The sequence below is a fragment of the Salmo trutta genome, chromosome 21 (assembly GCF_901001165.1).
Source record: "Salmo trutta chromosome 21, fSalTru1.1, whole genome shotgun sequence".
Classification (NCBI taxonomy): domain Eukaryota; kingdom Metazoa; phylum Chordata; class Actinopteri; order Salmoniformes; family Salmonidae; genus Salmo; species Salmo trutta.
The window spans coordinates 43,880,743-43,904,859 of NC_042977.1; the positions used below are offsets into that span (position 1 = coordinate 43,880,743).

The 24,117-nt window shown below is 44.5% G+C and overlaps 1 protein-coding gene and 1 long non-coding RNA gene across 3 annotated transcripts; one reads left to right on the plus strand and one right to left on the minus strand.

Annotated features, from left to right (window-relative positions):
- Positions 1–2,728: 2,728 nt before the first annotated feature.
- On the plus strand, positions 2,729–3,698 carry LOC115156425 (uncharacterized). Its single transcript, XR_003868243.1, has 4 exons — positions 2,729–2,951; positions 3,151–3,254; positions 3,364–3,438; positions 3,581–3,698. It is a non-coding gene; the product is annotated as an uncharacterized LOC115156425 (long non-coding RNA).
- A 10,433-nt stretch (positions 3,699–14,131) lies between these two features.
- On the minus strand, positions 14,132–24,004 carry LOC115157521 (death-associated protein kinase 3). Of its 2 annotated transcripts, XM_029705856.1 has the most exons (13): positions 23,899–24,004; positions 22,863–22,969; positions 18,381–18,510; positions 18,174–18,265; positions 17,820–17,958; positions 17,418–17,547; positions 16,683–16,731; positions 16,531–16,557; positions 16,109–16,261; positions 15,796–15,841; positions 14,917–15,128; positions 14,431–14,790; positions 14,132–14,387 (listed from the first exon to the last, which is right to left on the minus strand). In XM_029705856.1, the coding sequence occupies exons 2-12, from the start codon at positions 22,922–22,924 to the stop codon at positions 14,475–14,477; spliced, it is 1,356 nt and encodes a 451-aa protein (XP_029561716.1). In that variant the 5' UTR covers positions 22,925–22,969; positions 23,899–24,004; the 3' UTR covers positions 14,132–14,387; positions 14,431–14,474. The 2 variants fall into 2 exon arrangements, with proteins under 2 accessions (XP_029561716.1, XP_029561715.1); XM_029705855.1 differs by having other exon boundaries at positions 14,132–14,790.
- Positions 24,005–24,117: the final 113 nt, after the last annotated feature.

The following is a 24,117-nucleotide window of genomic DNA, read 5'->3' on the forward strand; positions in this document are numbered from 1 at the left end:
CAGCAACATAATTACAATGGGATTCGATGAGTTCTAGCTTCTGTTGCTAGGGCTGTTGCTAGAACTTGCAACATTCTGACCAGATTACGTAATGAACCAAAGCGTCCGTTGCTATGTTGGTTGCTTGGCTCTATTTTACCTTGTAGCGTTCGCAAAGGAAGAAAGGAGGACGCGGGAAGTTCTAGTTCTATTTCACCTCAAAGCGCTTTCTGAGTCCGCGCAAAATGATTACCTCAGAATTGGTCTCCAAGGACTTTGTTTTTGACGGTGACAACCTGCGGACTATTTGCTGCTTCAGAGGACCGAAAAAACTGGAAAGAGAACACTCTTTCTTTACCATGTACAGTTGAAGTCGGAAGTTTACATACACTTAGGTTGGAGTCATTAAAACTTGTTTTTCAACCACTCCACAAATATCTTGTTAACAAGCTATAGTTTTAGCAAGTCGGTTAGGACATCTACTTTGTGCATGACACAAGTAATTTTTCCAACAATTGTTTACAGACAGATTATTTCACGTGTAATTTATTGTATTACAATTCCAGTGGGTCAGAAGTTTACATACACTAAGTTGACTGTGCCTTTAAACAGCTTGGAAAATTCCTGAAAATGATGTCATGGCTTTAGAAGCTTCTGATAGGCTAATTGACATCCTTTGAGTCAATTGGAGGTGTACCTGTGGATGTATTTCAAGGTCTACCTTCAAACGCAGTGCCTCTTTGCTTGACATCATGGGAAAATCAAAAGAAGTCTACAATTGTAGACCTCCACAAGTCTGGTTCATCCTTGGGAGCAATTTCCAAATGCTTGAATGTACCACATTCATTTGTACAAACAATAGTACACCAATATACACACCATGGGACCACGCAGCCATCCTACCGCTCAGGAAGGAGACGCGTTCTGTCTCCTAGAGATGAACGTACTTTGGTGCGAAAAGTGCAAATCAATCCCAGAACAACAGCAAAGGACCTTGTGAAGATGCTGGAGGAAACCGGTACAAAAGTATCTATATCCACAGTAAAACGAGTCCTTATCGACATAACCTGAAAGGCCACTCAGCAAGGAAGAAGCCACTGCTCCAAAACCGCCATAAAAAAGCCAGACTACGGTTCGCAACTGCACATGGGGACAAAGATCATACTTTTTGGAGAAATGTCCTCTGGTCTGATGAAACAAAAATAGAACCTTTTGGCCATAATGACCATCGTTATGTTTGGAGGAAAAAGGGGAAGGTTTGCAAGCTGAAGAACACCATCCCAACCGTGAAGCACGGGGCTGGCAGCATCATGTTATGGGGTGCTTTGCTGCAGGAGGGACTGGTGCACTTCACAAAATAGAAGGCATCATGACGGAGGAAAATTATGTGGATATATTGAAGCAAAATCTCAAGACATCGGTCAGGAAGTTAAAGCTTGTTCGCAAATGGGTCTTCCAAATGGACAATGACCCCAAGCATACTTCCAAAGTTGTGGCAAAATGGCTTAAGGACAACAAAGTCAAGGTATTGGAGTGGCCATCACAAAGCCCTGACCTCAATCCTATAGAACATTTGTGGGCAGAACTGAAAAAGCGTGTGCGAGCAAGGAGGCCGACAGACCTGATTCAGTTACACCAGCTCTGTCAGGAGGAATGGGCCAAAATTCACCCAACTTATTGTGGGAAGCTTGTGGAAGGCTATCTGAAACCAAATCATGAGAAAACAAAACGATAATTACTTGACACATTGGAAAGAATTAACAAAAAAACAGAGCAAACTACAATGCTACTTGGCCCTAAACAGAGAGTACACAGTGGCAGAATACCTGCCCACTGTGACTGACCCAAACTTAAGGAAATCTTTGACTATGTACAGACTCAGTGAGCATAGCCTTGCTATTGAGAAAGGTCACCGTAGGCAGACCTGGCTCTCAAGAGAAGACAGGCTATGTGCGCACTGCCCACAAAATGAGGTGGAAACTGAGCTGCACTTCCTAACCTCCTGCCAAATGTATGACCATATTAGAGACACACATTTCCCTCAGATTACACAAACTCCAATATCTACTGGGTGAAATACCACAGTGTGCCATAACAGCAGCAAGATTTGTGACCTGTTTCCACAAGAAAAGGGCAACCAGTGAAGAACAAACAAGAACAAACAAACAAACAAACAAGAACATAATACAACCCATATTTATGTTTATTTATTTTCCCTTTTGTACTTTCACTATTTGCACATTGTTACAACTCTGTATATATACATAATATGACATTTAAAATGTCTTTATTCTTTGGAACTTCCGTGAGTGTAATGTTTACTGTTAATTCTATATTGTTTATTTGACTTTTGTTTATTATCTACTTCACTCGCTTTTGCATTGTTAACATATGTTTCCCATGCCAATAAAGCCAGTGAATTGAATTGAGAGTGGAGGGAGGGGGGGTGAGAAAGAAAATATGGAAGTGAGAGAGGGACAGAGCGATTCAGAGAGAGAAAGACAGCAGTGGAAATGTACTTAGACTTTAGTATTTCAATAACTCTTCTCTTCCAACTTGTTAGGTAATCATACAGTATGTACCTACGGGGGGAGAATGGCCAGCCACACAGGAGTGTGATTTTTACTAAGGAGGAGAAAGAGGTTGTGCTGACCGAGATGCATGCTGCCCATTTCGGAGTGAAGCACATGATTGCCAAAATCAACCTACACTTCCTTCTTCTGACGGGGAATTGCCAAGAAGGTGGACAGCTGGGCAAGTGAAATAACCTTTTGTTTATCAATCACATTCTATTATATCAGAAAGTATTATGTTTTCAATGAATGTCATATCAGAGAGCACACAATGTTTCGATTTGTTACTTTGTGCTTATAGGTCATTACCCTGTCTAGCCTGCCAGAAATGTGTGAGGGTGAAGACTGTGGCGCCGGAGTTGAAGCCCATTAAAGGTGTTTTACCATGGCACATGATCGGTAAGGGTCCCAATTCAAATTTTTCCCTGATAAGTTGTTTTGTAATGGATGCTTTATTTGACCACAGCAGAGTTCAATGTTGTGTGTGTGTGTGTGTGTGTGTGTCAGTATCCTTTCAAATATGAAAGTTTGCATACAATATGACTCAGATACAGGTAAGAATATAAAATAATCTTCTCTCTAACACTTTAAATGTTAGAGGTGGACCTCATTGGACCCTTCACGAAATCCAGGAATGGCAACAGCTGGTGTCTGACGGTGACCCATCACTTTACCAAGTGGGTGGAGGTAATACCCAGTAAGGTCAGTAAAGGAAGAGTATGTGCTCAACTCTAAATTCCCTTCTGTACCCCATTAAAAAGGGTGCTTGGAACAAAAAAATAGATTTTTGTTTTGTATGATACCCATCAAGGACGAGACTGTCGAGGTCACCCAGGGTTGTCCTGAGGTCGTCTTGAGTGACTGAGGTCATGAACGCTGGAACAAGGTACGGATGTTATAGGTTATATTCTGTCACCAATGGTTTGTTTTATTTATTTTTTACAATTTGTTATTGTTTTTCCATGGTACGTAATCAGACATATTTCAATATCTTACATTGTCAATAGCTTTCCTAACCCCTCCTCCAGGTTTGGTGAACGGACCAACCAGACCCACCTTCATATTGTCACGACTGTCATACTGTCACGACTTCCGCCGAAGTCGGTCCCTCTCCTTGTTCGGGCGGCGTTCGGCGGGCGACGTAACCGGCTTTCTAGCCACTTTCTAGTCTTTGTCTTATCACACCTGGCTTCACTCACCAATCACTTGTTTATTATTTAACCCATGTTGTATTTGTGAGTGATTGTTATTTGTTACGTGGATATTATGCGCTGTCATTTGGTACCGTCATTAAAGTGCGCCTGTTTATTATACTCCGCTCTCCTGCACTTGACTTCGCCTCCCATATACACGCATTACAGAATCACTCACCCCAAGAATGGAGTCAGCAGGAGCAGACGCCCTCCCAGTTGCAGTGGAGGAGCGCGTTCAGCAGCACGCGACCATGTTGCAACGTCTGGGCACAGCAACTGGGAGGCCGTCTGCAGACTATGGATCATTGGGAGAGAGGAGAAGGTTTTTCAGCGCCTCCACCAGCCCCACTACAACAGGTCCCACTGTCCACCCCTCTTTCACCTGGTCCCAGCGGGATTCGACTCGCGCTCCAGAGGGAGTATGATGGGATGGCTGCCGGATGCCAGGGGTTTCTACTACAGCTGGATCTCTACCTGGCGACCGTCCACCTGGCTCCTTCGGGGCGTGAGAGTGTGTCCGCCCTCGTCTCCTGTCTCTCAGGTAAAGCCCTGGAGTGGGCCAACGCCGTATGGAGTGAGGGAGATGCGGCGTTGGACCATTACGCAGAGTTCACCCGCCGCTTTCGGGCAGTGTTCGAACGTCTGTTCCACCTGAGGCAGGGGACGAGGAGCACGCAGGATTTCGCATTGGACTTCCGGACCCTGGCTGCCAGCGCGGGATGGAACGACAGGGCCCTGATCGATCACTACAGGTGCAGTCTGCGCAAGGACGTCCGTTGGTAGTTGGCCTGCCGAGACACCACCCTCACATTGGACCAACTGGTAGACCTGTCCATCCGGCTGGACAACCTGCTGACTGCCCGCGGACGTCCGGATTGGGGCCTGTCAGTTCCATCCCCCAGCACCTCCGCTCCAACGCCCATGGAGCTGGGAGGTGCTGCACTTAGGGCGACCGGAGGAGGGGCCATTCCCTGCACCATCTGTGGCCGCAGAGGGCACACTGCTGGTCGGTGCTGGGGAGGTTCCTCAGGAAGTCGAGGCAGCAGGTAGGGCACTATCATGTCACCCCAGGTGAGTCGGCACCAGGCTCACCCAGAGCCCCCTGTTGCTCACATATATGTGTTTATTTCATTTCCTGAGTTTTCCCCGCATTTTATTGACCGTTCATTTGCCCATAGTTTAGGGATTCCCCTTGTTCCTGTGGATATGCCCTTCCCTATGCACACTCTAGATAGTCGACCATTAGGGTCAGGGCTGATTAGGGAGGCCACCGCTCCACTTGACATGGTGACGCAGGTGGGTCATAAGGAGAGAATCAGTCTCTTCCTTATTGATTCTCCTGCATTTCCCGTGATGCTGGGCCTACCCTGGTTGGCCTGTCATGACCCCACTATTTCGTGGCAACAGAGGGCTCTCAAGGGGTGGTCACGAGAGTGCTCAGGGAGGTGTGTGGGGGTTTCCATCAGTGCGACTACGGTGGAAAGTCCAGACCAGGTCTCCACCGTGCGCATCCCCTCAGAATATGCCGATTTGGCTCTCGCATTCTGTAAGAAGAGGGCGACTAAATTACCACCTCATCGACGGGGGGATTGAGCGATAAATCTCCTGTTAGACGCAGCACTTCCCAGGAGTCACGTGTATCCTCTGTCACAGGAGGAGACGGTGGCTATGGAAACATATGTCTCCGAATCCCTGGGGCAGGGATACATTCGGCCCTCCACTTCACCTGCCTCCTCGAGTTTCTTTTCTGTGAAGAAGAAGGATGGGGGTCTGCGCCCGTGTATTGACTATCGAGGGATCAATCAGATCACTGTGAGGTACAGCTACCCGCTGCCTCTCATCGCCAGTGCGATCGAGTCAATGCACGGGGCGCGCTTCTTCACAAAATTGGATCTCAGGAGCGCTTACAACCTGGTGCGTATCCGGGAGGGAGACGAGTGGAAGACGGCATTTAGTACCCCCTCAGGGCACTATGAGTACCTCGTGATGCCGTACGGGTTGATGAATGCTCCATCAGTCTTCCAGGCCTTTGTTGACGAGATTTTCCTGGACCTGCACGGGCAGGGTGTAGTGGTGTATATCGACAACATTCTGATATACTCCGCTACATGCGCCGAGCATGTGTCCCTGGTGCGCAGGGTGCTTGGTCGACTGTTGGAGCATGACCTGTACGTCAAGGCTGAGAAATGTCTGTTCTTCCAACGGTCCGTCTCCTTCCTAGGGTACCACATTTCCACGTCAGGGGTGGAGATGGAGAGTGACCGCATTTCAGCCGTGCTTAATTGGCCGACTCCCACCACGGTAAAGGAAGTGCAGCGGTTTCTGGGGTTTGCCAACTACTACCGGAGGTTTATCCGGGGTTTTGGTCAGGTAGCAGCTCCCATTACCTCACTGCTGAAGGGGGGACCGGTGCGGCTGCAGTGGTCGGCTGTAGCAGACAGGGCTTTTGGTCACCTGAAGGCTCTGTTTACCTCGGCTCCCGTGCTGGCTCATCCGGATCCCTCTTTGGCGTTCATAGTGGAGGTGGACGTGTCCGAGGCTGGGATAGGAGCCGTGCTCTCTCAGCGCTCGGGCACGCCACCAAAGCTCCGCCCCTGTGCTTTATGATGTGGGGGACCGGGAGCTGTTGGCTGTTGTCAAGGCTCTGAAGGCGTGGAGACATTGGCTTGAGGGGGCTAAACACCCTTTTCTCATCTGGACTGACCACCGCAATCTGGAGTACATCCGGGCGGCGAGGAGACTGAACCCTCGCCAGGCAAGGTGGGCTATGTTCTTTACCCGTTTTGTTTTCACTCTATCCTACAGACCAGGTTCCCAGAACGCTAAGGCAGATGCACTGTCCCGGATGTATGACACGGAGGAGCGGTCCATGGATCCCACTCCCATATTTCCGGCCTCTTGCCTGGTGGCACCGGTGGTGTGGGAGCTGGACGCGGACATCGAGCAGGCGTTACGCACAGAGCCCACTCCCCCCCAGTGTCCAGCTGGGCGCCTGTACGTTCTGTCTGCTGTCCGTGACCGTCCGATCTATTGGGCCCACACGTCACCCTCCTCTGGTCATCCTGGCATCGGTCGGACGGTGCGTTGCCTTAGTGCGAAGTATTGGTGGCCCACTTTAGCTAAGGACGTGAGGGTTTATGTTTCCTTCTGATCGGTGTGCGCCCAGTGCAAGACCCCTAGGCACCTGCCCAGAGGTAAGTTACAACCCCTACCCGTTCCACAATGGCCGTGGTCGCACCTGTCGGTGGACTTCCTGACAGATCTTCTTCCCTAACAGGGCAACACCATGATCCTGGTCGTGGTGGATTGGTTTTCTAAGTCCTGCCGTCTCCTCCCTTTGCCCGGTCTCCCTACGGCCCTACAGACTGCGGAGGCCCTGTTCAAACACGTCTTCCGGCACTACGGGGTGCCTGAGGACATAGTCTCTGATCCGGGTCCCCAGTTCACGTCCAGGGTCTGGAAAGCGTTCATGGAACGTCTGGGGGTCTCGGTCAGCCTTACCTCAGGTTTTCACCCCGAGAGTAACGGGCAGGTGGAGAGAGTAAATCAGGATGTGGGTAGGTTTCTGCAGTCCTGTAGTTTAGCATCTGCTTCATCTGACCACTTTTTTATAGACCGAGTCCCTGGTGCTTCCTGCTTTAATTTTAGCTTGTAAGCAGGAATCAGGAGGATAGAGTTGTGGTCAGATTTACCAAAGTGCATACAGCCCAGTATATCACTTGGGCCGAGCTTCCTGCCATCCAGGACCTCTATACCAGGCGATGTCAGAGGAAGACCCTAAAAATTGTCAAAGACTCCAGTCACCCAAGTCTCTCTTCAACTGCACGGCAAGCGGTACCGGTGCACCAAGTCTGGAACCAACAGGACCCTGAAAAGCTTCTACCTCCAAGCCATAAGACTGAATGAACAAGCATTTCGCTACACCCACAATAACATCTGCTAAACATGTGTATGTGACCAATAAAGATTTGATTTGATAAATAGTTAGTCCGGGTAGCTATTTGGTTAACTATCTGCATTGACCCTTTTTGCACTAACTTTGACTCATTACATAAACTGCAGTTACTGTTTATTATCTGTCACTTTATTCCTAGTTATATGTACATATCTACTACAATTACCTCGTACACCTGCGGTTTGACACGGTACTGGTACCCAGTGTACACTGAGTGTACAAAACATTAGGAACACCTGCTCTTTCCATGACAGATTGACTAGGTGAAAGCGATAATCCATTATTGATGTCACTTGTTAAATCCAGTGACAGTGAATAACGAGTAAAAATAACATGGCTATATATAGTATAATGAGTAGAAAATAACCTGGTTATATACAGTATAAGGAGTCGAAAATAACCTGGTTATATACAGTATAATGACTAGAAAATAACCTGGTTATATATAAGTAGTAGAAAATAACCTGGTTATACACAGTAGAAGGAGTAGAAAATAACCTGGTTATACACAGTATAATGACTAGGTAATAACCTGGTTATATACAGTATAAGGAGCAGAAAATAACCTGGTTATACACAGTATAAGGAGCAGAAAATAACCTGGTTATATACAGTAAAAGGAGTATAAAATAACCTGGTTATATACAGTATAAGGAGTAGAAAATAACCTGGCTATATACAGGGAGTACCAGTACTGAGTTGATGTGCAGGGGTAAGAGGTAATTGAGGTAGCTATATACTGTACATATAGGTAGGGGTAAAGTCACTAGGCAACAGTGTATGTGGTGAGTGAAAGTGTGTGTGTCCAGTGTGTGTGTGTGTGTGTGTGTGTGGCGTTGGTGTGCACATTATGTGTGTGTGGGTGTACAGTGCCTTCGGAAAGTTTTCAGACCCCTTGACTTTTTTCACATTTTGTGAGGTTACAGCCTTATTCTAAATTGGATTAAAGAAAAAAAATCCTCAGAAATCTACACACAATACCCTGTAATGACAAAGCGAAAACAGGTTTTTAGAAATGTTTGCTAATTTATACATAATAAAAAACAGAAGTATTCAGACCCTATTACATAAGTATTCAGACCCTTTGTTATGAGACTTGAAATTGAGGTCAGGTCCATCTTGTTTCCATTGATCATCCTTGAGATGTTTCTACAACTTGATTGGAGTCCACCTGTGGTAAATTCATTTGATTGGACATGATTTAGAAACTGTCTATATAAGATCCCACAGTTGACAGTGCATGTCAGAGCAAAAACCAAGCCATGAGGTCGAAGGAATTGTCCGTAGAGCGCCGAGACAGGATTGTGTCGAGGCACAGATCTGGGGAAGGGTAGCAAAAAAATTCTGCAGCATTGAAGGTCCCCAAAAACATAGTGGCCTACATCATTCTTAAATGGAAGAAGTTTGGAACCACCAAGACTCTTCCTAGAGCTGGCTGCCCGGACAAACTGAGCAATTGGGGGAGAAGGGCCTTGGTCAGGGAGGTGACCAAGAACCCGATGGTCACTCTGACAGATCTCCAGAGTTTCTCTGTGGAGATGGATGAACCTTCCAGAAGGACAACCATCTCTGCAGCACTCCACCAATCAGGCCTTCATGGTAGAGTGGCCAGGCGGAAGCCACTCCTCAGTAAAAGGCAAATGACAGCCCGCTTGGAGTTTGCCAAAGGCACCTAAAGGACTCTCAGACCATGAGAAACCAGATTTTTAAAACATTTTTTGACTGTTTTTGCTTTGTCATTATGGGGTGTTGTGTGTAGATTGAGGGGGGGGGACTAGGTTATTCTAAAATTGATTAACAAAATATGGAAAAAGTCAAGGTGTCTGAATACTTTCCGAATGCATTGTATGGTGTGTGTGTGTGTGTGCGTGTGTGTGCGTGTGTTAGGGTATATAAGCATTTCACTGTTAGTCTACACCTGTTGTTTACAAAGCATGTGACAAATAACATTTGATTTGATTGATTTTGCAGTTAACATTTCAGTCTGAGGCGTCTTTCTATACCAGCTCTAGCCATGGCTGGATGATTCCATCCCCATTATGTCATGATTGTAATACTGTATTGTGACGAGTGTTTTATCTACAATCAGGAATAACAACACACAAAGCAGTTTGAAAATGTGTTCAACCCCCTGCAGAAATATATATATAATATTGTGTATAACAGTAAACACAGAGCACAGTGAAATAAAGATGTGTTAATCACATTAATAAACACACCTTGTCCTCTCTTCACAGTCCAAATACTGGTTAATTGCATTTTTATTTATTTATTCTTTTATAATGAAAAAGCACTTTACAAATATAATAAATGAGTATTCTTGAATGCAGTCTTTCTCCGTGTGTCTCAGTGCAGGCTAATACCTGCATTGCTTCTACAGTGCAGGCTAATACCTGCGTGCTTCTACACCTGCATTGCTTGCTGTTTGGGGTTTTAGGCTGGGTTTCTGTACAGCACTTTGAGATATCAGCTGATGTAAGAAGGGCTTTATAAATAAATTTGATTAATAACGTTCCTCAGTGCTGTTTCATTCTCATGCAACATAGCCTGTATACAAAACAATACCTCAGTCTCTGAAAGTCAACATGGAAATGTTGTATTGGCAGTGGATAGTTTTGACCAAAAGCGTTGTCCCATATGTAAAATGTATGCAAGTATGACTGACTGTAAGTCGCTTTAGAGAAAAGCATCTGCTAAATGGCAACATTGTACTGAACAAAAATATAAACGCAACATGAAAAGTCTTGGTCCCATGTTTCATGAGCTGAAATAAAAGATCCCAGAAATGTTCCATAAGCACAAAAAGCTTATTTCTCTAACATCCCTGTTAGTGAGCATTTCTCCTTTGCCAATATAATCTATCCACCTGACAGGTGTGGCATATCAAGAAGTTGATTAAACAGCATGATCATTACACAGGTGCACCTAAAAGGCCACTCTAAAATGTGCAGTTTTGTCACACAACACAATGCCACAAATGTGTCAAGTTTTGAGGGAGTGTGCAATTGGCATGCTGACTGCAGGAATGTCTGCCAGAGCTGTTTCCAGAGAATTGAATGTTGATTTCTCTACCATAAGCCACCTCCAACGTAATATTTGATCATTTGGCCTCACAACCGCAGACCACGTGTAACCACGCCAGCCCAGGACCTCCACATCCGGGTTCTTCACCTGCGGGACCGTCTGAGACCAGCCACCCGGACAGCTGATGAAACTGAGGAGTATTTCTATCTGTAATAAAGCCTTTTTGTGGCCCTTTTGTGTGCATATAACTAGGAATAAAGTGACAGATAAACAGTAACAACAGTTTATGTATTGAGTCAAAGTTATTGCAAAAAGGGTCAATGCAGATAGTTAACCAAATAGCTACCCGGACTATTTATCAAATCAAATCTTTATTGGTCACATACACATGTTTAGCAGATGTTATTGTGGGTGTAGCGAAATGCTTGTTCATTGAGTCTTATGGCTTGGAGGTAGAAGCTTTTCAGGTTCCTGTTGGTTCCAGACCCACCCCAGTGGGTGGGCCTATACCCTCTCAGGCCCACCCATGGCTGTGCCCCTGCCCAGTCATGTGAAATCTATAAATTAAGGTCTAATGAATTTATCTAAATTGACTGATTTCTTTATATGAACTGTAACTGCGTTTATGTTCAGTATATTATATATTGTCTCCAAAGAGGTGTATTCTGAACATAAACAGCATACAAAATCTATCTACAGTATACATTCTGAACACGAACGAGGATGTCAAACATGTAAAAGTGGTATTGGAGGCTAAATATAAAACACACATTCTCCTGCAGACAGACTCAGGGACATGATAGGTTCTGTCAGTCTCTTAGCAACAACATCCATCTCCTGGCTCAGCCTTATCACCTCCAGCGAGGCCTGCTGGTCTTTCTCTCACATGACCTTTGCCCCCTCCATCTTCTCCGTCAGGGCCTGTTTAGTGAAGTTTAGATCGTACCAGTAAACACACGATAAGCTCTGGTTTGAGTTATTGTACAGACATTGTAGCCTGGGAGGTACCTAGATAAAAGTAAGCATTTGTTACAGGGTTTGGTTTTTTATTTATGTTTTGAGATTGGACTTTAGCACGTAGGTCGCACCGATTGGTGTCACCTCGTCAGTCAGTGTGTTAAACCTGTGTTGGCCCAGGTGCTATTTAGGAGTGGCTGGCCCAGTGCTCCAGTTGAGCATGAGAGATATTAAGGACAGCTACACTTTATGTCAGCTGTGGTGCGAGTTCAACCTATTTACGTTAGAAAGAAGCCTGTGTTTTGGTGTTTCTTCAGTTCTTTTTACTCCCTGTCCTAAATTGTGTTTTTTCTTATAGTTTGTCATGGTGGGTGTCTTTATTAAGAACCACCATCTGTTTTATTTGGTTGGCAGTGATTTTCTTTGTTGTGAGCGTCATTTTGAGTTTGTCTTGTGGGAACGTTACACCTTGGAGAAGTAAGCCTTATCCGAGCCAGAACAGTCCATAGGGACTGGAGTCCATCTCCTGTTTCTGTAGTGAGGCAGTGTGATTTACAACTACACCCCTGGACAGGAGGCTTGTACCCAGAGGGAGGAATTCACTGGGAACGGATGTCGCCTAACATGAAATCAACCAAAAATGTCCCCCTTTATTGGCTTTAGGTTTAAAGTTGGCTGAAAATAGTAAAGTCCCTTAGGTTTTCCATATTGATTCAACTTCATCACATTAAATGTTTTGGTTGAAACGAAATAGAAACAACACTGATTCAACCTGTTTTTTTGCCCAGTGGGAAGCTTTACTGCTAAGCAGGCAGGCACACTGTGGTCCACACACCTTTTGGGATACCTTGCACTGGCCTCAAAACACTGAGGGACACCGCAGGGTCAGCAGCACTGCCATCAACAGGTTACAGCACGTCCCGGACGACTTAACTGTTAGACCAAGCCACGTTGTCGAAGGGAACACAGGTTGCGTTGAATGACAAAAGATTATATTCCTTAGTTCTGAGTTACTACGGAAACAGAGAGAGACAAGTTCCATAAGCTCCAGGTGGAAGGATGCTTTTTTATGTCCCCCAAAAAAAAAGCTGAGAAATCTGGACCTGCTAAATCTCAAATGGACAGAAAAAATATACACCAGATAAGTTCCTTTAGGTTATGAGTTTGTTTATTTGAAACAAAACCCCATCTAAATATGTCATCATTCAAACTTAACAATACATAACATTATACATTTTGGGTACATTAAAAAAAAGAAACGATTAAATGGGAAATAGTTTGGAACACGGCTATATTTAAGTGCAAAATAGTATATTAAACTAGGGAAATGTACAGTACATAGAGTTCTAGGTGGAACATGGAATGTGATGCATAGATTTAAGACCAACTCATGGAATGTCTGTAGTGTGAGGCTATGGTCATAGCGACAGAAGGCTGACTAAAATAATCATTCAAATATAGTAGCAGATAGACATGCAGATCATTTGGTATGAGGCTACTGTGCAATAGTTGTATTCGAAAGGGACGGTTTTCCCCGGACACAGATGAAGCTAAATACTGAACTAAAATTTTATTTTCTAAATGGAGGTTCTCCATTGACCATTATTTATAGTCCAGGGTTAGGCTTAATCGGTGTCCGGGAAACCGGCCTAAAACGTTTTGGAGGGACAGTCACTAGACTTCCATTATTCATGAAGAGGTTTAGACATTACTACACACTTGATTTAGCTTATGTATAGGCAATAAGGTGTTCAATGTACAGGCTGCGTGCAAGTTGCATAACAGGTTTGTACAATCCATTTTAAGACGACTCTCTTCACAAGTAAGAGAACTATTAGTATTTATATAGTATAAATATATAATATCTGCATCTTTGTCTATAGCTTCGCAGTACAGCAAGACGGTTGTTGAGTGTCAATAAGATTAACTTCAAAATGGAATCTCCCCATAACACGTTCTATTGTTTCTACTATGTTGTTGTTACTTATAACCTGGGTGGTTCCAGCCCTGAAGGCTGATTGGCTGACAGCCGTGGTATATCAGACTGTATACCACGGGTATGACGAAACATTTGTTTTTACTGCTCTAATTACGTAGGTAACCAGTTTATAATAGCAATAAGGCACCTTGGGGGTTTGTGGTATATGGACAATATACCACGGCTAAGGACTGTGTCCAAATGCACTCCGCGTTGCATAAGAACAGCCCTTAGCCACTGTATACTGGCCGTATACCACACCCCCCTCGGGCCTTATTGGTTAATCATAGTCAGCTGTTAATGATAAATATCCCTTTAAGTATGGGGCTAAAAACTATAGGAAAATTACTGCAGGTGCAGAAAACCTTCCTGTATGTATGTATGTATGTATCACCATCTTAACCAAATATACTGCAAAAATTAAATCACAATCTTTACCATTTTCAACGTTATGAATAAATGTAGAAAATACTGGAATGGACATTCTTTAAACACATATTTTGTTGATTAAATGTATTTATAGTAGGGAGGGACTCTATACATTGTTGGTGCTCTCATTAGAAAGGGAAGATGGGATCATTTTTCCTAATCAAATGTCTGACGGGTTAGCATCATGGCTTATGATCAGGTGCCAGAGTTTTCCCCTCACCAGAAAAACTCTGGGCCCTTGTTCTGAATCTAATGACAGCTGGTATATAAGACCGGTGTCTGTACCAAACCAGGCTGGCCTCAGGGCATGACCAGGTCAGTGATACTAGAAGCCAGGCTGGCCTCAGGGCATGACCAGGTCAGTGATACTAGAAGCCAGGCCAAACTCAGGGCATGACGAGGCTGTCCTTCTCCTTCTCTATCCCCCTGACCAGCTCCTCCACCCAGAGCACCTCCGACGCCACCTGTTCTGCCAGGACCTCGTAACGGTTCTCCAGACGGCCAAACTTCCTCTTGAGGGCGTTAGCAGCCAGCATGGTGGCGCGGGCGTCCTCCTGACTCTGCCTGCGCTGGGCCTGGGTACGCTGCAGCTCCTGGCGGATGTGACCCAGGTCGCTGGCGATGCTCTGGTTCTCCTCCTTGTACCAGCCCTCCTTCTCCTCGTAGATAGACAGGAGAGCAGCCACGTCCTCCCGGCACGACCTGGAGAAGTCAGGGAGATGTTAAAATGTATGGAATACGTAAGTTTTATCCAATTAGAGCGGCTAAACATGCATTTTTATTATCAAATTAAAATGATTAATCCATCCATCCATCCCTCCCTCTCACCTCTGGTTTTGTTCCAGGTCTCTCAGCCCCTCCTCAGCAGCAGCGATCTCCTCCAGCACCTGGGAGAAGCGTTCGAAGTTGACGTAGGTGTTGTTGGGGGGCATGGAGGAGTGGGACTTGATGGTGTACTCCTTTAGACGCGTGGTCTTCAGGCGCCTGCGCTCCGGCTTCTTCCCGCTCTCCTCCTGGCGCACGTTCCGCCTCTTGATCACCTGGGAGGAGAGGAGTGTTAATGGATAGTAGATAAAGGGGGGTCAAAAACCATCAGTAAAGCGCCAGTAAACCATCAGTCAAGCGCCAGTAAACCATCAGTCAAGCGCCAGTAAACCATCAGTCAAGCGGCAGTAAACCATCAGTCAAGCGGCAGTAAACCATCAGTCAAGCGGCAGTAAACCATCAGTCAAGCGGCAGTAAACCATCAGTCAAGCGGCAGTAAACCATCAGTCAAGCGGCAGTAAACCATCAGTCAAGCGGCAGTAAACCATCAGTCAAGCGGCAGTAAACCATCAGTCAAGCGGCAGTAAACCATCAGTCAAGCGGCAGTAAACCATCAGTAAAGCGGCAGTAAACCATCAGTAAAGCGGCAGTAAACCATCAGGAAAGCGGCAGTAAACCATCAGGAAAGCGGCAGTAAACCATCAGGAAAGCGGCAGTAAACCATCAGTAAAGCGGCAGTAAACCATCAGTAAAGCGGCAGTAAACCATCAGTAAAGCGGCAGTAAACCATCAGTAAAGCGGCAGTAAACCATCAGTAAAGCGGCAGTAAACCAGGTGCTAAAACCCAACAGTTGCTTTATAAGTGAAAGAGGGCAAAGGGATAGTCCAACATTTGGGATCAGTAAGATGTAAAATATGTGTGAGATGGTGAGAGATGTCTACCTTGATCCAGGGATGCTGAAGGCTGTCATCGATGGTCATCCTCTTCCTGGAGAAATAAGAGATGAAAAATAATCAATTATTCCTTTCTGCTTTACTGTCACGCCTTTGTATTTGCAATTATATAATTTCCACTGAAGACCAAAGTTCTCCAAGCCTATGGTGCGGATTCAGTAAACGTTCATCTTTTGCTAGAGTCCCTACAATGATATATTAACTAACAAGACAAACAAAAGCAAATAGTTACTGTCATGTCCCTGCGTGTGTTGTTCTAAGTATTCCCGGGCCTGTTCTATCCACAGTAAACCAGCCTTACTTGGGATCCTTGACCAGCAGGCGTCTGATGAAGTCCTTGGCCAGCTCACTGGTGTTGCTGAAGTACTCCTCGTCAAAGTCATAGTTGACAGCAGAGATGTTGGTCAGAGTCTCCTGCTTGGTCTCCCCCAGGAACGGAGAGGCACCACTCAAACTGAGGAAGACCAACAGCATGTTGAAAACACTCAACCTAAGGTGGTATTGTACCATTTTTCAGGCCATGGCCAAATATTGAATACAATTGCTTATTTGCTATTTCATCATGTAAATGATTGGATTTCTCAGAAATAATGTTCACTTGTGTAGTTCTCCATTTTGTAAAACAGGTACAGAATATGTCTGTAGATTTAGAAATAATCTGACAATGTTTGACACGGTTTATGTCGCTCAACTGACACCATTATAATGTGAAGCAATACTTACAGAATGTACGTGATAACTCCAATACTCCTGGAGAAACAAGAGGACATCAAATTAGTGAGATTTACCTTAAGGGTAAAGAAACAAGAAAAACAACAATAACAAAAAGTGCTCAAAATCAGAAAAACATTTAAAATAATCGTAGTTTATTTTACCACATGTCAGCCTCCAGTCCGAGTGGTTCATAGTTGACTATCTCTGGAGCTGTAAAACAAGCAAGATTATTAGAACCCAGATGGTCTTCAGGGAGATCAACACACAGACCTCCACTTATTAAAACAAATATCAAGGAATATTTTCCCCATTCCATAACATTAAGCTCATTGTGGAATATTTTTTATTTTAAAACTGTACGGGCCACCCGAGTGGCGCAGCTGTCTAAGGCACTGCATCGCAGTGTTGCGGCGTCACTACAGACCTGGGGTTTAACCCCAGGCTGTGTCATAACCGGCCATGACCGTGTGTCCCATATGGCGGCGGACAATTGGCCCAGCGTCGTCCGGGTTAGGGGAAGGTTTGGCTCATTCAGCTCTAGCGACTCCTTGTGGCTGGCCGGGCGCCTGCATGCTGACTGAGCGGTGTTTCCTCCGACACATTGGTGCGGCTGGCTTCCGGGTTAAGTTTGGCGGGTCATATTTCAGAGGACGCATGACTCAACCTTCACCTCTCCCGAGCCCGTTGAGGAGATCGAAATCACAAAATTTGGGAGAAAAAGGAGTTCAAATGACCAAAATTAAAAATAAATAATATACTGTTGAAAGATATACTGTATGTTTTAATAAGGAAAATGAATATCTAGGAGCGTCTCACACAACAAATTATACGTGGAACACTAAATTGCTATTATTATATTATTAATACATATTACAAACATATCTCTATGGTCTCACCAACAAACTCTGGCGTTCCGAAGATATTCTTAAACTCATTTCCAGCTTTGATCTGATGAGCGATGCCAAAGTCGATGAGTTTGATCCTGGGGTTGGGAACGTTCTTATCAAGCAGCATGATGTTCTCCGGCTGCAGCACAAACAAACATTTCAGAATGCAGATAATAATACAATACAGATGTTTTTGTTTTTTTAAGATACCAAACTTTATATTTCTCAAATGCTGGAAAATCTTTTGGACGTTTTCACTGACTTTCCAATGACTCAAAACAGTCTATCAATACATTGAATGAGGAGTCGGAGCGCTCCAGTAGGAGTTTAAAGGAATACATCAAGTCAAGATGGAACTTTAGTTTACAAGGCCAGCCTGGCTTCTCCTTCCCCAGACTCCACCCTACCCACCTTCAGGTCAAAGTGAGCGATGCGTTTGGAGTGTAGATAGTGGACCCCATCCAGGATCTGTTTGAGGAACTGTGTGGCCTCCTCCTCTGTTAGAGACTCCTTCTCTGCCAGGAAGTCAAATAGTTCCCCTCCAGACACGCTGTAACACCACAGAACAGGGTTCAAAAATTACTCTATTTTATCAATATACTATTTGAGTACAGGTCTGGGCCTGTATTCAGAACAAGTCTCAGACAAATGCTGCTTTAGGATCAGTTTAGCCTTTTAGATCATAGTGAATCAGATTACAAGGACGGGGGGGGGGGGGCTGATCCTAGATCAACCCCAAATATCAACTGGTGTAGCTCTACTCACAGCTCTAGGATGAGGATGACGTCTGTCTTGTTCTCGAAGATGTCGTGCAGCGTGATGATGTTGCTGTGCTGGATCTCTCTCAGGATGTTCACCTTGAATTTCATTTGATTATTTAAAAAGGCATATAAAGCTGGTCCAACCAGTACATACAATGATTGAGGATAAAACAAAAAGCCTGAATTCTTATTTCCATTGTTGTTCTCTCACCTCCCTCTCGATCTCCTCGCGGCTCACGCCCCGGCGGCTGGACGACAGGCGACGCTTCTTGATTAACTTGGCGGCGTACTCCGAGCCAGAACTCTTGTCTTTACACTTCCGTACGATGGCAAATTGTCCACTAGGAGAGGTAATGAGGATGATACATAGTATAATTTGTACATAAACATAAGAAACACAAGAAAGAGTGACTGGGCCAAATTCAGATAGCTAATCTGGGGAAAATCCTGATTTAAAGGGATAAATTCTTGACTACAAATTGTATAGGCTAGTGTTCACTGGAAGCATTCCAACACAATGGCTGGCCGTTCCACACTGGCTGGCCGTTCCACACTGGCTGGCAGTTTAATTTTATGTAATAAGATAAAGAATCTATGCAAACATGTAAAGTGGGTGGCTATTTTTGTTATTATAAACATTTACACCTAACATTTGATTTACCACATGATAATGCTGTAGGAAGAAGCAGCTAAACTGAAAAAAAAGAAATGTCCCTTTTTCAGGACCCTGTCTTTCAAAGATATTTGGATTTTTACGAATTAACTTCACAGATCTTCATTGTAAAGAGTTTAAACACTGTTTCCCATGCTTGATCAATGAACCATAAACAATTAATGAACATGCACCTGTGGAATGGTCGTTAAGACACTAATAGCTTACAGACGGTGGGCAATTAAGGTCACAGTTATGAAAACTTAGGACAGTAAAGAGGCTTTAGGGTCCGTGCTCATCTGCGTGAACGTGCCTTAGGTATGTGCAGCAAAGAGGCATGAAGACTGCAGATGTGGCCAGGGAAATAAATTGCAATGTCCGTACTGTGAGATGCCTAAGACAGCGCTACAGGGAGACAGGACGGACAGCTGATCGTCCTCGCAATGGCAGACCACGTGTAACAACACCTGCACAGGATCGGTACATCCGAACATCACACCTGCAGGACAGGCACAGGATGGCAACAACAACTGCCCGAGTTACACCAGGAACGAACAATCCCCCCCTCAGTGCTGAGACTGTCTGCAATAGGCTGAGAGAGGCTGGACTGAGGGTTTGTAGGCCTGTTGTAAGGCAGTCGCGGTTTTGTCTCACCAGGGGTGATGGTCGGATTCGCGTTTATCGTTGAATGAATGAGTGTTACACCGAAGCCTGTACTCTGGAGCGGGATCGATTTGGAGGTGGAGGGTCCGTCATGGTCTGGGGCGGTGTGCCACAGTATCATCGGACTGAGCTTGTTGTCATTGCAGGCAATCTCAATGCTGTGCGTTACAGGGAAGACATCCTCCTCCCTCATGTGGTACCCTTCCTGCAGGCTCATCCTGACATGACCCTCCAGCATGACAATGCCACCAGTCATACTGCTCGTTCTGTGCGTGATTTCCTGCAAGACAGGAATGTCAGTGTTCTGCCATGGCCAGCGAAGAGCCCAGATCTCAATCCCATTGAGCACGCCTGGGACCTGTTGGATCAGAGGGTGAGGGCTAGGGCCATTCCCCCCAGAAATGTCCAGGAACTTGCAGGTGCCTTGGTGGAAGAATGGGGTAACATCTCACAGCAAGAACTGGCAAATCTTGTGCAGTCCATGAGGAGATACACTGCAGTTACTTTGATTTTGACCCCCCCTTTGTTCAGGGACACATTATTCAATTTTTGTTAGTCACATGTCTGTGGAACTTGTTCAGTTTACATCTCAGTTGTTGACTCTTATGTTCACACATGTTAAGTTTGCTGAAAACAAACGCAGTTAACAGTGAGAGGACATTTCTTTGTTTTGCTGAGTTCATAAATACTGCATTCCTGAGGGTCTATCCGTTCCTAAAGCTAGGTCTACAGCGCTTCTCTATCTGCACAGAACTGAATGTTCTGCTCTGCCATTTAATGTACGTCTCTACAAGCCCTTTCTGAGCAAACTCAGTCCCCCCCGCTCTCACACAGCAAGACCATACCTAGAGCCATAGAGGATATAAACAGCTAGACTACACCTAAAACAGCTAGACTACACCTAAAACAGCTAGACTACACCTAAAACAGCTAGACTACACCTAAAACAGCTAGACTACACCTAAAACAGCTAATAAACAGCTAGACTAAACCTAGGGACATAAAGAGGAAATAAACGCATAGAAAGGCAATGATGTCATTCTTCTTCTGCTGGAACACTGCAGAAAACAAAACTACTTCCATATAAAGGTAGGAAGTCAGGTTTATTGTGTCCCAAATGGCACCCTATTCCTTTTATATTGCACTACTTTAGCCCTATGGTCTCTAATCTAAAGTAGTGCGCTATGTAGGGAATAGGTTGCCATTTGGAACAAATTCAGGTTTAATCCTGTAGAAGCACATGACTCATTCTAGTGCTCCGGCTCTGTTTAGTTTATAAGGACTTGTTAAAAACACAGAGCAGGCTTGCATAACAGGACAGAGAGCTCTACACTGTTGAATAAACAGTCCCACAAATACACTGAGAATTTTGCCAACGGATGTTTTCATCCAGCTATGTGATTTCAAGTCAACTAAGTGGTATTTGGATTGTATCATTAGGGGAGCCCAACAATCAATATTTAAGATCTTTGTAGAAATATAGTGCTTCACTTTACATACAATAGTTACTAAAGGTGGGGGGCCTCCCGAGTGGCGCTGTGGTCTAAGGTACTGCATCGCAGTGCTAGCTGTGCCACTAGAGATTCTGAGTCTCCCGGCCACAACCGGGAGACTCATGGGGCAGTGCACAATTTGCCCAGTGTCGTCCGGGTTAGGGGAGGGTTTGGCCGGCAGGGATGTCCTTGTCCCATCGTGCACTAGCGACTCCTGTGGCGACACAGTTGCCAGGTGTACAGTGTTTCCTCCGACACGTTGGTGAGGCTGGCTTCCGGGTTAAGCAGGTATTGTGTCAAGAAGCAGTGCGGCTTGGTTGGGTTGTGTTTCGGAGGACGCACGGCTCTCGACCTTCGCCTCTCCCGAGTCTGTACGGGAGTTGCAGCAATGTGACAAGACTAACTACCAATTGGATACGATATTGGGGAGAGAAAGGGGTAAATCAAATAAAAAAATAAAGAATTGAGTTAAAGGTGAAGAGAGATCTGTACTCATTAGAGGCTGATTAATTAGGGACGATTTCAAGTTTTTATAACAATCGGTAATCGGCATTTTTGGACGCCGATTATGGCCGATTACATTGCACTCCACGAGGAGACTGCGTGGCAGGCTGACCACCTGTTACGCGAGTGCAGCAAGGAGCCAAGGTAAGTTGCTAGCTAGCATTAAACTTATCTTAGAAAAAACAACAAAAAAAACGCCTGGCTCGTTGCGAACTGTGTGAAGACCATTTCTTCCTAACAAAGACCGTAATTAATTTGCCAGAATTTTACATAAATTATGACATAACATTGAAAGTTGTGCAATGTAACAGCAATATTTAGACTTATGGATGCCACCCGTTAGATAAAATACGGAACGGTTCCGTATTTCACTGAAAGAAAAAACATTTTGTTTTCTAAATGATAGTTTCCGGATTTGACCATATTAATGACCTAAGGCTCATATTTCTGTGTGTTTATTATATTATAATTAAGACTATGATTTGATATTTGATAGAGCAGTCTGACAGAGGTGGTAGGCACCAGCAGGCTCGTAAACATTCATTCAAACAGCACTTTCCTGCGTTTGCCAGCAGCTCTTCGCAATGCTTCAAGCACAGCACTGTTTATGACTTCAAGCCTATCAACTCCCGTGATTAGGGTGGCAATACTATAGTGCCTATAAGAACATCCAATAGTCAAAGGTAAATTAAATACAAATGGTATAGAGAGAAATAGTCCTATAATAACTACAACCTAAAACTTCTTAACTGGGAATATTGAAGACTCATGTTAAAAGGAACCACCAGCTTTCATATGTTCTCATGTTCTGAGCAAGGAACTTAAACGTTAGCTTTTTTACATGGCACATATTGCACTTTTACTTTCTCCAACACTGTGTTTTTGCATTATTTAAACCAAATTGAACATGTTTCATTATTTATTTGAGACTAAATTGATTTTATTTATGTATTAAGTTAAAATAAGTGTTTATTCAGTATTGTTGTAACTGTCATTATTACAAATATATATATATAAAAAACCGGCCGATTAATCGGTATCGGCCTTTTTGGGCCTCCAATAACCGGTATCGGCGTTGAAAAATCATAATCGGTCGACCTCTAGTACTCATACATCCTAACACTTAATTAAAAACATATGAATCAGTAGGCAACAGAGGAGGCTGGTGGGTGGCGCTATAGGAGGACAGGCTCATTGTAATGGCTGGAATTGAATACATGGAACGGTAGGCACACTTAATTGCATTGGTCCAGTGTGCCTCATGCTGGGTAGGAGTTTTCCCCTCAATCGTCCTAAAATTACAAATTCTTCCCACTGACACATTGGCTTTGTATCCTCCTCCAGCAACACTGTACACAGACAGACACAGGTCAGATCTTACCTCCCCAGCTCTTCCCCCATATCGTAGAACACCTCCACATCCTCTTGTCTGAAGCCAGCCATGGTCTGACTGGGTTGCTGCTGATAGAAGTTGTGTCTTGAATCACACTGAATTACAGAACAGGGAAACATGATTATTAGTACCTGCCAAGGAAACAGAGACCCATAACATGGCAACGATAGACTTATGTGATGCTGACAAGAGCAAAAATAGATCAAATACATACTACACGTCATAGATTGACAATAGGCTGCATAATTTAGCCACAAGGGGGGTCAATACAATCAGTTTACACACATACAGTAAACACCAACCAATGATGTGCATAACCCTCCCCCACCCTCAAAAGTGGTCGTCCTTATTTGGCCAAAGTCAACACGGCAGAGTTGCTGGGTTACTTCGACTCCAGCCACATATGTGATGAACATCGTGGAGTTGAGAAGGAAAAACTTGGCTGGTAGGACTAACAACTCCGCATACCAGTCTGACTTACGTCATCGTCCTCCATCAACTCGCTGATTAAAGGGTCTCACTGCGGGTTTTAACATTAGATAACCGTTTGCTACTCAGATTGAGAAATAATGGTTTCGTGTTGTTACCGGAAATACTGTGGATTAACATTACACCGCAAAATGTATTTTTTTTTGTTGACAAGCAAAAACTGAACTTTAGCCATATGTAGCTAACTAGCTGCTAACTGGCTAGCTACCGTTTGAAGTCTGGAGAAGTGAGCTAGTGGGATACGGCTAACTTTTTCCTATAAATAACAACAAACATTAAACCCCAAACTCTTGCCGTGATAATGGGTCGTGGCAAAACCAAATTCTAAAGAAAATAATAGCTACATTTTTGACAAAGCTTGCTGGTAATGCTATATCAGATAGCTAGCTAGCTACATGAACTAATTCACTAATGTTAACTAGCGAACAGGATTCGAACTTAGCGCTCATCAAGTTTTATATAACGTCAGCCGAAACAGAGATTGTAGTTTATCGTTCCTTACTCTGTCTATAAAAATTACAAGTCAGATACTTACATTATAACTGGCTACGGGTCCTGCATTCCTCTCCTGAGTGAAATTTCCGGTGGTTGAAGAAAATTACAACACTTTGAGACAGGAGGATGGACCATATGGAATGACATCATACTGACTTCATCGTTGTCCGAGCACAAGTTTGAACCCGCAAAAGCAATTATTACTGTCTGAAAGAGCAATGAACTTAGATTTTCTCAACAAAAAAATGCTGAAATGCAT